The following is a 16,554-nucleotide window of genomic DNA, read 5'->3' as shown; positions in this document are numbered from 1 at the left end:
AATAGCGACATATTTGGAGAAAATGAAACTCCCAGTAATTTCGGAAGCTTGGAGAAATAGACTGAATAATGAAGTAACGGATGAGGAAATAAGTAAGGCAATACAATCCGCAAATCTAGGAAAGGCGCCAGGGCCAGATGGACTTACGGCTAAATTTTACAAGACAATGGCCAATGAACTGGCACCATTCCTAAAAGAGGTGATCAACGGAGTTTTAAAGGATCAACGGATTCCAGGTACTTGGAATGAAGCGAATATATCATTGATCCCTAAAGAAGGCCAAGACTTGACAAACGTGAAAAATTATAGACCTATATCGTTACTTAATAATGACTATAAAATCTTTGCGAAGATACTGGCGGAGAGACTGAAGGGGTGGCTTTCGGAAGTTATTGAGGAGGAACAAGCAGGCTTTTTGCCAGACAGACAAATTAGAGACAACTTGAGGACAGTGATAAATGCTATTGAATACTATGACAAGCGTTGTGATAAGGAGGTTGGTTTCTTCTTTGTTGATGCTGAAAAGGCGTTTGATAATTTAAACTGGGATTTTATGTTTGCCACTATGGAAAAGCTACAAATGGGAGAAAGATTCATTAGAGCAATAAAGGAAATTTACAGAGACCAAAATGCAGCAATTGTGGTGAATGATGAAGTGACTAAGAAATTAGTTATAAGTAAAGGAACAAGACAAGGTTGCCCGCTGTCTCCGCTGTTGTTCATTTTGGTATTGGAGATTCTGATGATACAAATACGACAAGATGAAGAAATCCGTGGAATAAAAATAAAGGACTATTCTTATAAGGTCAGAGCATTTGCGGATGACATAATGCTAATTGTGGAAGACCCAATGGAGAACATGCCAAAAGTGATAGATAAGATTAAGGAGTTTGGGGACTTGGCGGGTTTTTATATCAATAAAAAGAAATCAAAGGTATTATGCAAAAACATGACTAAGCAAAAACAACAATTGCTAATGGAAATAACGGAATGTGAAGTAACAAATAAGGTGAAATATTTGGGAATTGAACTGACTGCAAAGAACATAGATTTATTTAAAAATAACTATGAAAAACTATGGACTCAGATAGAGAGAGATCTGATCAAATGGAACAGATTGAATTTGTCATGGTTGGGAAGGATTGCAGCAGTGAAAATGAATGTGTTACCAAGAGTAATGTTTTTGCTACAGACAATACCAATCATCAGAGACTCTAAGCAATTTGAAAAATGGCAGAGGAAAATATCAGACTTTGTATGGGCAGGCAAGAAGCCTCGAGTGAAAATGAAAGTTTTACAAGATGCAAAAGAAAGAGGCGGAATGCAACTGCCCAATCTAAGACTTTACCATGACGCAATCTGCCTAGTGTGGTTGAAAGAGTGGATGACGTTAAAGAACAAGAAATTACTAGCCCTAGAGGGATACAAAAAAATATTCGGATGGCACGCATACCTATGGCATGATAAAGTAAAGGTGAACTCGATGTTCCTGCATCATTATATACGGAGAAGTTTATATACAATCTGGAAGAAGTACAGAATCTATTTACAAGAAGGAACCCCTTTGTGGGTAGTTCCATATGAGGTGATAGACCCGAGAGCTGTTGATAATGAGCAACAATGTTTAACTTACAAAGAAATAACTAGAACTGAAGCATCTAAACTTAGAATAAAGACTCAGGAGGAACTATCACCTTATTACGACTGGTTCCAGTACAGACAGATTAGAGATTTATATAACTCGGACTCTGTAAAGGGAGGTATACGAACAGAGAATTCGGAACTAGAGCAGACCCTTCTTAAAGAGGACAAGAAAAGAATATCCAAGGTATACCAAGTACTGTTGAAATGGTATACTGAGGACGAAATAGTTAAAGTACAAATGGTGAAATGGGCCATAAACTTCAACAAAGAAATAACAATGGAGACATGGGAATACTTGTGGAAGACTACAATGAAGATAACGACATGCACCAGCATTAAAGAGAACATTTATAAAATGATTTATCGTTGGTACATGACACCAAAGAAGATTGCGCTAGGGAATTTGAATACTTCTAATAAATGCTGGAAATGCAGGAAGCACGAGGGCTCCCTCTATCATATGTGGTGGACTTGTGAGGTAGCCAGGCAGTACTGGGGGGAAATAATAAGAGAAATGAGTGAGATTTTACAATTTCAAGTAAATAAGAACCCAGAACTCCTGCTACTAAACCTGGGAATGGAGGGAATTCCAGCCCACCATAGGACGTTGATATTTTACATGACGGCTGCAGCTAGACTTTTGTACGCGCAAAAATGGAAAGTACAAGAAGTGCCAACTATTGAAGATTGGATTTACAAATTGTTGCATATGGCAGAAATGGATAAAATGACAAGAAAACTGAGAAATCTGGACCCAGGACAGTTTAACACAGACTGGAAGAAGCTGAAACAATATTTGGAGAAGAAATGGGAGGTGGGAGGAGAACTTTGGCAGTTTGAGAACTATTGAAATATAATAAAATGTAGAGGGGGGTGACTTTACCGGGGGGGAGAAGAGGTAAAAATGAATCTCTAAGCAGTTATGTTATTAGATTGATATATATAGAATAATAAATAGAATATTGATAGAAAATAACTAACCACAAGGGTTAACTATAAGGATTGACTAACTAATAATATTTTCTTTTTGATTTTGTACAATGTACCAAATTGAATATGGTAATATGAAGGTATATATGAGTCAAATTGATTGATATCATATATAAAATATTAACGTAAACTAATATAATTAAAACAGAAAGAAGAAAATAGAATGAATAATATATAGAGTATAAGTTAAGTTGGTTGATATATATGATTGTATGGTTTATATAGTTTATATAGTTTATATAGTTTATGTTATTCAGAAATATTTGAAAACGGAATTATGGGATAAATTGTTTATCTATTATGGGTACAGAGTATTAAAAATAGTCAAAGAAGTATTGCTTAGAATAAAAGGAGAATACATATTTGATTAGATAGAGGAATATATAAAGAGTAAGGGAAAAGGGACAAAGGGCTGGAAAACTGTTGGAAGTCAATAAAAAGGGGGGGGAAAGGGAGGGGGTTAGAAATTGGTAAATGGGAGAATTGATTGTAATGTGAAAATAATTGATACTAACCCAATAAAAAAATTTTCAAAAAAAATGATTACAAAGATTCAGATACACAGGGTGCTAACATTACATGTTGGTTTAAATAAAGAGACAGTGTGGGGCAGTGGTTGGTTTAGGATCTGGAAAGCCCAGGTTCATATAACTTCTTTCACTTTGGTACTCCAGAAAGTTTCCCTTAACTTGGCTGATTTTACAGTTAAATGCAAAACCTAATCAGGTTTATCTTATTTGTTTGTTTTTTTTAATTTAAAATTTCTATCTCACATTTCCATCAATTCTTCTTAGTAGCTAGCTACATCAATTAAACAATCATAACAAGAATGAATTAAAATCAGAATAAAACAAAGACTCCCGCAATCATTCTCAGAGAGAAACATTGGTATATCTTCCACAGAGGTCCTTGTCTAGCTACATTTCTTTTCTTTTTTTTAAATAGATTTTTATTGGATGGGTCAATATATAATCAATTTCAAATACAAATACATTCCATTTCAATTCCCCTGTGTATATTTCCCCACCCCCTCCCCTCATTGTCTAGCTACATTTCCATACAAAGCCAAAACCCTGTCCTGGAACAGACAGCTGTTTCATAAGCTGTATAAGGCACTTTAAAGACTTTTCAATGTGCATGTGTAAAAGACAAAAACCCAGTTTTTAGTAGGCTTCTATTGGGTCATTGAGAATCAAAAAAGGTGAATTTACAATCAACACTGCAACTTTCACGCTTTTATATGTCACCTGTCAAAAGCAGTCTTCTATCTGAAGCATATTTCTTGTCCTCCATTATTCTTCCATGCAGCGATACATATTTGGCAATGACTTTTCACATTTTAACATTTCCAAAGTGCACAGAAGCATTTGAGGGATGAAAACTTTGTCAGTTCCTCTAAGTTCCTATTTCCCTGCTCACTAGTGAAATGGACAAGGGAGGCTGCAAGGCAAGCCATTTCCACTGATACTGGGGAAACGTTCCTCCTGTGTCTCCTTTTCCTGTTTCCATGGCCTTTACTTCGCAGAGGCTGAGATTTTGCGAGTGGGCATTCCAAAGTGAAAATATGTATACAACAATAATTTTTTTAAAAGAAATTAATTCTTAATATATAAGACTCGCAAGATGATTTATTGTTAACTGTATGTATTCCTTTTTGCAGAGAATATCTTAGTTTACAATATTTAATGGTTGAGGAATTTTTGTAAACAACACTACTATCCATTTGTATTGTTACCCTATGTGTCTGCTGTTTAATGTTTGTTGATGTTTATTATCTTTAATAAAAATGGCGGGGGGGGGGGGAGAAAGAAATTGAGATACCAGTGAAATTCAGTTTTACTGGAGAAGCAGAGAACAGAGGCGTTGAAGTGGGTGGGTTAGAAAGATTCCTGTGAGCCTGCATCCCAGTCAAGTTGCAGGGCAGGATAGAAAGATGTGAAAGTGTCTTCCTATATACGAGGCAGAGGAAGTGTGATATTTAAAGCTGGAAAAGCATAACCTAGTAATGTACATGAACTGAAGCTGATGAAGATTCTTGCGTGATACGTTAAAGTTCTTTAAAATGTTTTGTGTGGTTTTTGGTCTTACTTAAATACAATGCATTTGACAGACAAGACGATAGAAGTGCAGGTAGCATGTGAGAGACAATGTGGTTTAGTGGTTAGCGTTTAGACTAAGACCGGAGGCAGCTGGGTTCAAATCCCCATTTCACATACAAAGCTTACAGGGTGATTTTGCAACAGTTGTTCTCTCTCAACCTAACCTGTCCATAAGGTTAAGATGAAATGGAGAGGCAGAGAACCATGTATGCCATCCTGAGCATCTTGGAGAAAGCACAGGATGAACATTTGATGGCTGAGCAGACTGTATTGAAAAATTCATCTGCTGCAAGTTCAAATGGCTGTGTAAATGGACCCGTGGTCTGGGGATCAGCCAGTTCAAGTTCTGGTTTTGGAAATCCAGAAAACCAGTCTTTCCACTGATTTGATACCACAACATTTTTATGCTGCTATTTTTCAGAAATATTTTATAGTCCACCTTATCTCCCCTATCATTTCTTTGGTGTAGGGGTTAAGAATGGCAGGACTCTAATCTGGGGAACCGGGTTTGATTCCCCACTCCTCTGCTTGAAGCCAGCTGGGTGACTTTGGATCAGTCACAGCTCTCTCAGAGCTCTTTCCTCAGTCCCACCCATCTCACAGGGTGACTGTTGTGAGGATGATAACAACACACTTTGTAAACTGCTCTGAGTGTAGCATTAAGTTGTCCCGAAGGGTGGGATATATAGCTAATGTTATGGTGATGATGATGTTATCTTGTGGACTGTACAATCTTTCTTTCCATTTGGAACACAGGGCCTTTACATGCAATCACATGATACCTATGAAAACCCAAACTTGTTTTAAGGAGGCATCACAATAGCATTGTGTTGGATTATTTTTCTGGCATAATAACAGAAAGTGCATATTCTGGTACCCATAACACCCTCCAAACTGTTCTCCCTTGTGTCATAGCAGAGGCGTCAGTGGCAGGCGCAATGCTGCTAGCATTTGACATTGGCATGAATGGCTTGGGAGTTGGGACAAGGTGCTCATTGTTAGCCTCTGATGTTGTTCTGTTGCATTGGGTGGCTCTAAGCAATAGACGACTAGGACATCTTTTTAAAAGGCTCCATTGAGATGAGTGTGCCTCAGATACTCGTTCTGCCTCGAGCCCTGTCACTGCGTTTCTCCTGAGAAGGTGCTGCTTAACCAAACTTGCAAAATGTGCCACAAATTTGTGGGATCCTGGAAACTTGTCTCTAGTGAAAACTTTGATGATTACATGAAAGAACTGGGTGAGAAATATTTGATTCAGAGATCGCTGCTACTGCCATCCTTTTCTCTTGTATGCTGTGGCTTTCCAATCACTTTGCTTTTGCTTTTAATTTAAGAATCTTGAATTGAAAGGGGAGATTGATGAATTCTTTTTCTGACATAACAGTGCTGCAAGTCTTTCCTTTCACTATGGATGAGAAATAAATATTTTTCTTGTTTAATGGGAAATTTCATCTGCTAGTGACAACACAATGATACAATTTTTGTTTTGTTGAGTTTTGTTGTTAGTTAATTGGTTTTCTTCCACAGTAACTGGATAGACACAATACTGAGTATACACAGTTGATGTTTTTGGCAATTTTGTTTGTTTGATTATGATAACAGTATATGCTTTCAACATTTCTCTCACTGTATGAATTATGCCTGTGGAGCAAAACTCAGTCCTTGTACCCTTTAACTGATAAATGCTTGAAATACAAATTTGACTAGTACCTTTTCCAAAAAACTAAGATTTAGAAAAGTTACTGAAACAGAAAATGAAGATTTACAATGGCCAGTATTTACATGCCAGATGCATTTGTTTTCTTGCATCTTGTACTTTCCCTCAGAGAATTTTAAAAGATAACAGGTTAGATCCAGAGATTCTGTGAAGCCTGAATTAATTCAAGTGATTTTTGTCAATTAATAGAAATTATTTTTTTCAATTCACCATCTGCTGGAGGACTCCAAAAGTAGCTATTGAAGATATGATGCATTGAGGGGTGGGGTGGCAGCAAAAAGTAGGAAATTGGCTGAAATCCTCTGCTTGCACAAGAATTAGTGGAGCAATTTTGATGAGTTTCCTCATCTTGCTGCACACACACCCCATATCATCTAGCATAATATGGAAGGCCCTCCCCCCCAACCCTCAGCAGCATTTTGGTGGGCATTAACAGTAATCTTCCCTTCCATGTATTTACTGAAGCCTTGGAGTAAATCCATTAACAAGTAGTAGTTTATGCTAGAGTAAAACCTCCTTAATCTTTAAATTGCCTCTATACTCCTGTTTACTTTTGTTGCAAAAGATTAACACTCCTGGAATTATTATCTGGAATTATTTTAACATCACACAGTGGCTGCAATCCTAAAGTCACTTTCCTGGGAGTAATATGCATTGAATAACAGGGGACTTAATTCCAAGTAGACCTGCTCCAACAATCTGAAATAGTTGAAACTGAACTGTCATTTATTAGCCACATTGTTAAACCCAATTTATGTTCTATTTTAACGACATATCCTCAAAAGTCACAGACAGACAGACAGACAGACAGACAGACAGAGCTAACATTACGCAACCAAAATAACTCTGTGTATGGGAAAATATGGACACCATCACACATTAAGTAGGTTGCAATACTTCAATTAGAGGTCAAACTGGGAACATACACTTTCATATCAGTTTATTCACAAGAAAAGAAATTCTTATGTTTCATTTCATCTACAAGGGTACATGTGCTTATTATTCCCAAATAGAGATTACTGGGGGTGATACAATATTTAGCTATCACTTGTATGTGTGAATGAGTGAATGAGCCTCATAGATCAATCATCACAAATTGAAATCTCTTGATACTGAAAATGATCAAATGTGATAATTTTCAATAAAATCAGTTAAAGCATTCCACAGGGAGTCATCAAGCTCTGAGTACTCAAGGGATGGGAAATCAACAATGCACTCATAAATCTTGGTGTACCCTTCTAAGTCCATGAAAGTCAATGGACTTAGAAAGATGTAACTGTTTAGAATGACACTTTAAGTAAAATACATGTATGTGTGAACTGGACTTACATAGTGGGGAAAATGCCATATATGAAATGGCTCGGTGAAAGCCATTTTGTCTTCCACTGACTTCAAGCCAGAGGGGCACATTGACTTTCTGAGACTGCATTTGCTTGTCTTTTTAACAACTAGTAAAGTTCATAGGAGTTCACCTTTGTTATTTAAGATATAACATGAGAAGCCCTAAGCTGCCTATTAAAAGGTAGGCCCATGCAGGACATTTGTAGCTAATAGCTACACGTTCTCCTTTGGTCATATATCCAATGTGCCTGTTTTCCATTTACCTATAGCTTTCAGATACATACTTAGTGCTAAGAGTTTTGTAATGTGTATAATACAGTAGAGATTCCAGCCCCCAGCCCCCCATGTAACAATGTTTTTCGGTGTCTAATTTGTAGGTGTAGGGTTGGCCACCCGGAAACTTGGCAGCCTGGCCAAGCCTAAGGTCATCATCAGCATGAAGGGTGATGTGGTAACCATCCGGACTGAAAGTGCCTTCAAAAGCACACAGATCACTTTTAAGTTGGGTCAGGAATTTGAAGAAACCACAGCTGATGACAGAAAAACCAAGGTAATTTTTTGCAGTTTGGTCCAATGGCCCAAGTGAGAAATATTCTCTTCCCTTTAAGAGGAACCTCAGACCACAGCTCACTAGAGTGCATGGCAGGCTCAAGACCCAAATCACTTGATATACGATGCATGTATATATGTATAAAGTGCCTTCAAGTCACAGCCAACTTTGGGAGACCCTGTAGGGTTTTCAAGGCAAGAAACAAACAAGAGGTGGTTTGCCATTGCCTGCCTCTCTGTAACAACCCTGGACTTCCTTGGGGCCTCTCATCCAAGTACTAACCAGTGTGTTCCCTGCTTAACTTACATGATCTGATGAGATCAGGCTAACGTGAGATATCCAAGTCAGGAATGATATATGGTTTAGAGGGGCCATAAATCTTGTGAAACTTACTAGTTGTATGGAGGCTTCATTTAAGATGGGTGGTGGTAGTAGAGAAAGACAGATCCTCTGCAAGATAAATTGAAAAAACATTGTGAATTGTAAGAACATTTGTTGTGGTTACTTTTTAATATTCCCATAGCTGTGTCATCAAACGGCCACCCTCTTCTTTAGTAAAGAGATTTGAGCCTTTGGCATTTATATTTATTAATGTATTTGGACTTTTTATTCGTTCATAATTGTGCCTTACACAAAGATCCTTGGACTTCCCTGACTGAATGACAGGGTGCCAAAATTTGTAGGGTACTTTCCAGTGAACAGAGACCTGACACATAACCACAGGAGAATGCACAACTGCCTTACTCCCTCATCTAAACAGCTTCCCTGGCCCTGGCTTTAATATGTCAAAGGTTAAGTCATGACAATCACATTTTGATTTATTCTTTGGATCCCTACAGACTGTCATAACCTTAGAAAAAGGCTCTTTGGTTCAAGTACAGAAGTGGAATGGCAAGGAATCAACTATCAGAAGAAAACTAGTTGATGGGAAAATGGTGGTGGTAAGTCAACAACTTTTAGTCACTTTGGACATTTTTGCAATCTTGCTCCATTTGGAAAAACATATGTGCTGAGGGGCTGCACATACCTCTGCACAAAGGGGCAAACAGTGGCTACCCAAGGCCCTTTCAGGTCAGGAAAAGGCACAAGCTTAATCACCCTTTCTCTACGCTTTGTGGGCCTGAGCCAAATTGGACCTATGTGTGACTGGGAATTAAGTTCCCAGCACGGAACTTACAACAGACACCTGACTGTGCAGATCTAGAGTGGAAGTAAGGAAAATGTAACACGGTTAGGCTCTAACTCTTCCATTGTATTAACACGATTTAAATGATTGGGTCCAACATGTTTGAATGGTGGTGTGTGGTCTAATCATAGCCACACATTTCAGAAGCAGAAAATGTTCAGGATTTGTTCTTACAATGAAACAATGCAAACAACTTTGAATTAAAGATGGATCAAGATTGGCTGGTTTTAAACTTCTGTCTTTTGCATATATTCTCTCTTTAATGCAAATGCTGACTTTGGGTAGTATTTGGTTTTGTTTTCTTTAGTCTGTTTTTGTGGCTTTGGGTAGGATCTAAATACTAACCATTCTATTGAAGGCCCATCTAGGGGTTTAGATCTGCTGGCAGCTACTACATGGATGTGTCCAGTTTCCTCAAACTGGTTCTCTGCTGAAAAGGAGGTCAGGGGCTCACAATTGTTCCCCACCAGCCTGCTAAAGAAATGCTCGAGACTGTTCCACATATTATGATTAGGTGCATTCTGCAATCAGCTTTTTTTCTGGGAAAAGAGGTGGTGGAACTCAGTGGGTTGCTCTTGGAGAAAATGGTCACATGGCTGGTGGCCCCACCCCCTGATCTCCAGACAGAGGGGAGTTTCGATTGCCCTCCACGCTGCTCAGCGGCGCGGAGGGCAATCTAAACTCCCCTCTCTCTGGAGATCAGGGGGCGGGGCCACCAGCCATGTGACCATTTTCAAGAGGTTCCGGAACTCCATTCCACTGCGTTCCTGCTGAAAAAAAGCCCTGGAAGTGACTGTGTGCATCCATTCCTCAGTGAACCACATGTTCAGGTTTCCTTGAGAAAAGTGAAAACTGAAAAGTGACCTTCCTGGCTGAGTGGGAACCCCAGCTCCCCAGGCTCTAGTCCAAAACTGTAACCACTACACCACACTGAGAGGTTTCTAAACCCCAGGTTTAACATCAGGTTAGAGAGAATGGTGATATAAACATTTAAAAGTAAATAAATACAAAACTGGAAATGCAAATGCTATTACTAGCCACTACACACAATATCAGTTATTATAAGTCTTGGCATCTTATACCGCCTGCAGATGGACTGTATTCTCTGAGCAAACTACTGTAAATGCAAATATTTTTGAGGATGGTGGATCTAGTACAACAATTTAAAAAGCTTTAGATAAGACTAATTCAGATACCCCAATTATCTTTTTCTGTGTTTTAGGAATGCATCATGAAAAACATCACCTGCAGACGAGTCTATGAGAGAATGTGAGGAATCTCCATGTCTTCAATAGACTGAATTAGGTCTTAAGATCCACATTATTTCTTTGGAGAAAATTAGGTCATCCATCATGTTCTTTCATGTTCTTAATTTCCTATTACAGAGGAGTAACTACGCTATAAAGATATGTTTCACAACCCACTGTACAAGTAGTGTGAAAGTATTAGTGATTCAATAAATGCTTACAAATGTAAGAATCAGGTGTATGTTATTTCAGTTTAGTAACATTTTAGAACTGATCCTGCAATATTTGCTATAGAATCCACAATAAATTGCACTGTGTCAATATGGAGAGTGGGTCCATTGATGGCTATGACACACAATGGCTAACTGGAGGCAAGCTGGAAGTAGCATCCCTCCAAGGAACACACTCAAAAGTAGTGCTCTTCTGAATACCAGTTTCTGTGTTCCAACATACAGGGGAAACTTTGGTCTCCATGCTAAATGCTATTATGCCTTCCAGAGGCATCTGTTCAACTACTGTGGGAAACAGAACACTGGACTAGATGGACCATTATTCTGATCCAGCAGGGGGTGGTTCTTATTATTTATGATCTACAGTCAGTTGCAAAGAAGTAGGCCATACTATGTCTTAATTAAGCAGAGGCCAAACTAGATCTCCTTTCCAAGGAGCAGTGATGATCTTTTTAAAAAAGAGCATCACTGGAAGAGCAAGAAGGATGTTTGTTCTGGAAGCATCCATAGTCTAGCGCTTGTTTTCCTCAGAACCAGGGCCAAACAACAAGTGGCAGCAGCCATGGATCCATCCTGTGGCCACCAGTGCCATTCTAGAAGTATTTGTAGCTCTTTTAACATTATTATGAGGCTCCAATCTGGAGAGTGCATGAGGCACAGCAGCCCCAGGAGTGCTTGTTTCTCTCCCTCCCTTGCACCTTTTCAGGTGCCAGAACAGCAATGGCGGGCTGTTTTAGTATCTGAAAAGATGAGGGGGAGAGGGGAGAGCTCCTGGGAATGTCAGGCTGCATGTGCTCAGGACTGGGGTCTTGCAGCAATTTTGAAAGAACTACAAATGCTTCTAAAATGGCACTGGCAGCCACAGGATGGACCCATGGCCACTGTCACTCAGGTGGCCCACAGCCACCTGAGTACTGGGGTTCTGAGGCAACCTTATTGATTAGTCTCTTCCCATGTGGAAATTACCCTACATACGAGATTCTGTTTTACCCAATTGCCTTCTGGCCTAAGTGTCTTTTTTGTTTATTCCTTTCTGAATGACTGTTGTAAACTGTTTTATAACATCCTGGAGGGGAAAAAATAGTTCCCCTTTTACAGATTTGTCTGGCACATTCTGTATAGAAAAACAGACATTAGATCGGGTGTCATGGGAGCCGGGATTTTTTTTCCAGAACAGGAAAAATGCAGCTGAGCTGATAGCACTAAGGACAAAAACAGATGAGGTATGTGGTGTATCATATTAATACACAGGCAGCATTTATTTGAACTCTAAACCTCATGTCTTGACTAACATCAGGAGAACTGAGGAGGAGGTGCTTCTGAAACCTCACTTCCTGACAGGAATTTTGGCTGTTCTGTGCTTTCGCTTAATGGGATTTATGCTTGTCTAACAAAATAAAGGGATGTTACTGTTGCTGTGTTCTACTCACTACTACTTTTTCTCTACTCTCTGATGGGTCAACAGCTCTTTATCAGGAATATCAAAATTTTGTAACCCACTAAACTAAGATTGTTCTTTAATGATTTCTTTAATTTGACACAATCACAGCTTGTATCATATAAAACCTAGTTTACACTCCCTGATAGGACCAATAGTACATATGGTTGCTAATGGGACAGGAAAAAATAGTCTTGTCCCTTTAATATGGTTTGTTTGTCTGTTTTACAGTCAGCCTTTCTCATTGACACCCAAAGTAAATTATGCAGATTAAGTCAATATAATCAACAGCTGAGATACAGCTGAGTGATCAACATACAGTATGTTCAACAGCTAGGGCACCCACTGAACAAATGCAATATGGTATGGGTTGTAGAGAAGAAACATTTCTGAAACAATTACTTAAGTAATTAAACATGTCATCTTTAACGACATGCCATCTGAGCCATTTTTCATGGCACAGCTCTGTTATCTGAGTAAAAAGCCCTGTTGAATAATTAAGTTTTGCATAGTTTGCAAAAGGCCAGGAGAGTGGGAGCTTTCTTGACCTCTTCAGGCAGGCCATTGCATAATGTGGGGGGCCATCACAAAGAAACTGCATGAATGGGCAACTGAAGGTTTTCACCATTTTCAAGTGGTACCTGCAGAAGACCCTGTTCAGATGAGCAAAGCTGCCATGGCAGAACATAAGGAGAATGTGATTGCACAGATATGAGGGCCAAGGCCATAAAGGACTTTGTTTGTGATGATCAAAATTTTAGGCTGAGCTCAGTAACTGATGAGTAGTAGCCAATGAGATGACTGCAGAATGGGAGAAAGATGCACGCACCGCCTAACTCCTAAAAATGAATGAGTTGTTCTGCACCAGCTGGAGCTCTGAATGGACTTTGAGGGGAGATGAATAACAACACCTGATAACTGCCTACAGATCAAACTGATATTAAAGGGGCAGTGAAAGAAAGCGGTTTAAATGTTGGCAGTTCTTACTGGCACATGATCTCATTGCAAATTTAGAAAATATATTTTTCACATCTCGATAAAATATCCAAAGTGCAGCAGAGTGAAAAAAAATCAGGACCGCATATCTGCTAAAAATGAGGACATTTTCAAAATAGCGCCAATTTAAAACAACACTTGTATCAATTTAAAAACAAACTCTATTCAGCAACCAAAATTTTTCAAAATGCCTTTCTAGCAAATTAAAAACACTTTAAGTTAACCAATAAAAAGTAGTACCAAGTGTATTTCTTTAGACAGTGAATTCCTCACAGTTGTGAAAGCCTTGTAGGTATAACTTCAGAACTGGAGCTAAGGTTGCCAACACCCAGATGAGACACAAAAATTTCCCAGAATTACAACTGATCCCCAGACCACAGAAATCAGTTCCCCTGGAGAAAATGGCCACTCCAGAGGGTATACTCTATGGCATTATATCCTACTGGGTTCACTCCTCTTCCCAAACCACACCCCATGCTCCACCCCAAATATCCAGGAATTTCCAAAACTGGAGTTGGCAACCCTAACCAGTGGTTATACTATCTGGGAAGACCACAAGTTCAGTAGGGGGAGAGGAGCTGGCAAAGGTATCTAAGTAATATTACCCTTGAGGAGGGGTAAGAAAAGTTCGGATTAGTTATTTATTGTATTTGAAGGGAGAGACTCCATTTTTTGTTTCTTCATCCCAGGAGTCTTTGAAGCTTCCAGAAATCTGATCTGCACCCAGCTTCATGAAATCTAAACCCCATGGCATCTCCTCATCTCCATTTTTGTTCGATATAAATCAAACAAAATAAATAAAAATAAATTTTAAGAAAGCTACAGATAAATTTTAAGAAAGCTACAGACTGCAGACAACAGGGTGATAAAAACCATATAATAACACAAGCTTCTTCTTTGATGCAACCAAACTAATACGAGTGTTGAATCCTTTTTCTCTCCTCCCCCTTTGATATTTTAACATACAGCCTCATTAAGAGTTCTGGGAAATCAAATCCTTGCGCTCAAAATTTGTGATATTTTGGTTGGTCCTAATAAAAAGGTATTATGCTACAGTTTTGTGTTTTTCCCCCTTTGGATCAGGCTGGCTACCTACAATTTTTCTCCTTAATGGCTGATCCTTGGGGAAACTGGACAAAACGTAGCATTCAGAACTCCTTTACAATTCAGGAAGATAAACAAGCTGCTTATCAAAGAGGCAGTTGTTGCAGATCTTGCATTTCAGTGTGCAGCACTGAAAAATAGACCATTGTACTGAAGATGAGGAAAGAATAAACTCAAAATAATGATTACACAACAAACCAAAGAACAAAGCATAATTAGTAATTTACAGCCCAATCCTATGCAGAATGACTCCGGTCTAAGTCCATTGAAGTCAATGTGTTTACAATGGAGTAAGTCTGCATTAGGATTGCATTAGGAAATGTAAGGGTGCACCTTCTCACAAAATAGTTTGTATCACATTAGAAATTTGGATGCTGTCTCAGTCTGTCAACAAGCTTTCCCATGGGTTGTTTACTTGAACAATATCCAATAGATTATTTAAGGAAAGGAAAAAAGACTCCAGAATGAAATGGTCAGGCTTTATTTTCTAAGTCAACCATTTGGATCAGATCCAAGTGGACAAATGCCATGCACGGAACTTGTTTTTTCTTTCCAAAATGGGGTTTCAGCTAAGTTTGCCAACTCCAGGTTGGGGAATTCCTGGAGATATGAGGGTGAAGCCTGGGGAAGGCAGGATTTGGGAAGGGGAGAGACCACAGCAGGATATAATGCCATTGAATCCACCCTCCAAAGCAGCCATTTTCTCCAGGGGAACTGATCTCTTAGGGCCAAGCTACAAGTGACGAATGACACAGGTTGGACACTTGTCAGCTTCTCTCAAGTTTTGATGGGAAATGTAGGCATCCTGGTCTTGCAGCTTGGCTCTCTGACTGCTGTCCAATGGATTTTTTAACTGTCACTTGTCCAACATTCCGCCAAGCTGCCTACATTTCCCATCAAAACTTGAGGGAAGCTGACAAGTGTCCAACCTGTATCATTCGTCACTTGTAGTTTGGCCCATAGTCTGAAGATCTGTTGTAATTCTAGGAAATCTCCAGGCCCCATCTGGAGGTTGGCAATTCTAGCTTCAGCCCATCTGTCAAAGACTATAAAAATATGAACACTGCGCTTTACTACACAAAAATGTTTTCTCCGTGGGCCAAACTAGCTGTGTCATTCTGTTGAGGAAAGGAAGGTTTTCTGAGAACAGTGACATTCTGGAACAGAGGAACTCTGGTAGACCCAAACACCTGGTATTATGTCTTTATTGTTCAGACAGCATATGCAACAGGAACTAGGAAGTATGGCTTTGTCTAGAGTAAAACAAAGTTTACAAAACTTAGAAGAATAAAACATCACAGGAATTATTTGGAACAGAAGATGCTCTACAAACACCCACTTCAATGTTGTCCTAAATTAAGTTTATCTTTAACAATGCTGATACATCATAGTTTTTCCCCCAGTTTTTGTCAGGCATAAAGGATATAAACCAGCTCTTGTTTTTTAAGGTGAAAGTTTAGTTTGTGGTGCAGGAAATTACTCAGTGCTATTTAGAATACTCCCTTTTGGTACACTTTGTGTAAGTCATTTTTAGCATCTGGGGAAAGGGTCAAAGCACAAAAGAAACGTAAGAGTTCAAAAACTCTGCAGTAAAATGGCATATTTGGTCTATGGATGTCTACTGTGCTTGGCATCTCTCTAAGATGGTATTTTTACAGATAACTACAGAAATACTAGAGGACAGTTTTAAACTCTAATTCAAATAAGATTAGATTTAAACACTACAGCAAGTTCCCATCTAGAGCTATACTGAAATGGCTAATTCTGTGTTCATAAAGCTGCAGCCATAGTTTTATGGTAAAAGTGACAAAATGGATGAAAGATTTTCAGCCTGCAGCAACAGTCTCAGAGGTCCTATTGAATCTGTTCGGGGCCCTATTGTATCCCAAGGACCTCCCACGCATTAACAGGAACAATTTCAGTCATTTCTCCACGTGCGCTATCGCCCTGATCTTAATTGGGTACCAAGCACATGGGAATGAGGAGAACGCATATTATGTGTGATTGTGTTA

General features: G+C 39.0%; 1 protein-coding gene across 1 annotated transcript; it reads left to right on the top strand.

The window, feature by feature from the left end:
- The first annotated feature begins 5,791 nt into the window (after positions 1 to 5,791).
- Positions 5,792 to 11,006, top strand: LOC129333346 (myelin P2 protein-like). Its single transcript, XM_054984928.1, has 4 exons — positions 5,792 to 5,971; positions 8,169 to 8,341; positions 9,181 to 9,282; positions 10,750 to 11,006. Exons 1-4 carry the CDS (start codon positions 5,899 to 5,901, stop codon positions 10,798 to 10,800), a joined length of 399 nt encoding a protein of 132 aa, XP_054840903.1. The 5' UTR covers positions 5,792 to 5,898; the 3' UTR covers positions 10,801 to 11,006.
- The last annotated feature ends 5,548 nt before the right edge of the window (positions 11,007 to 16,554 follow it).

The sequence above is a fragment of the Eublepharis macularius genome, chromosome 7 (genome assembly GCF_028583425.1).
Source record: "Eublepharis macularius isolate TG4126 chromosome 7, MPM_Emac_v1.0, whole genome shotgun sequence".
NCBI classification, from domain to species: domain Eukaryota; kingdom Metazoa; phylum Chordata; class Lepidosauria; order Squamata; family Eublepharidae; genus Eublepharis; species Eublepharis macularius.
The sequence above is the reverse complement of the archived record's forward strand: the minus strand, read 5'-3'. Positions and strand labels throughout refer to the sequence as shown.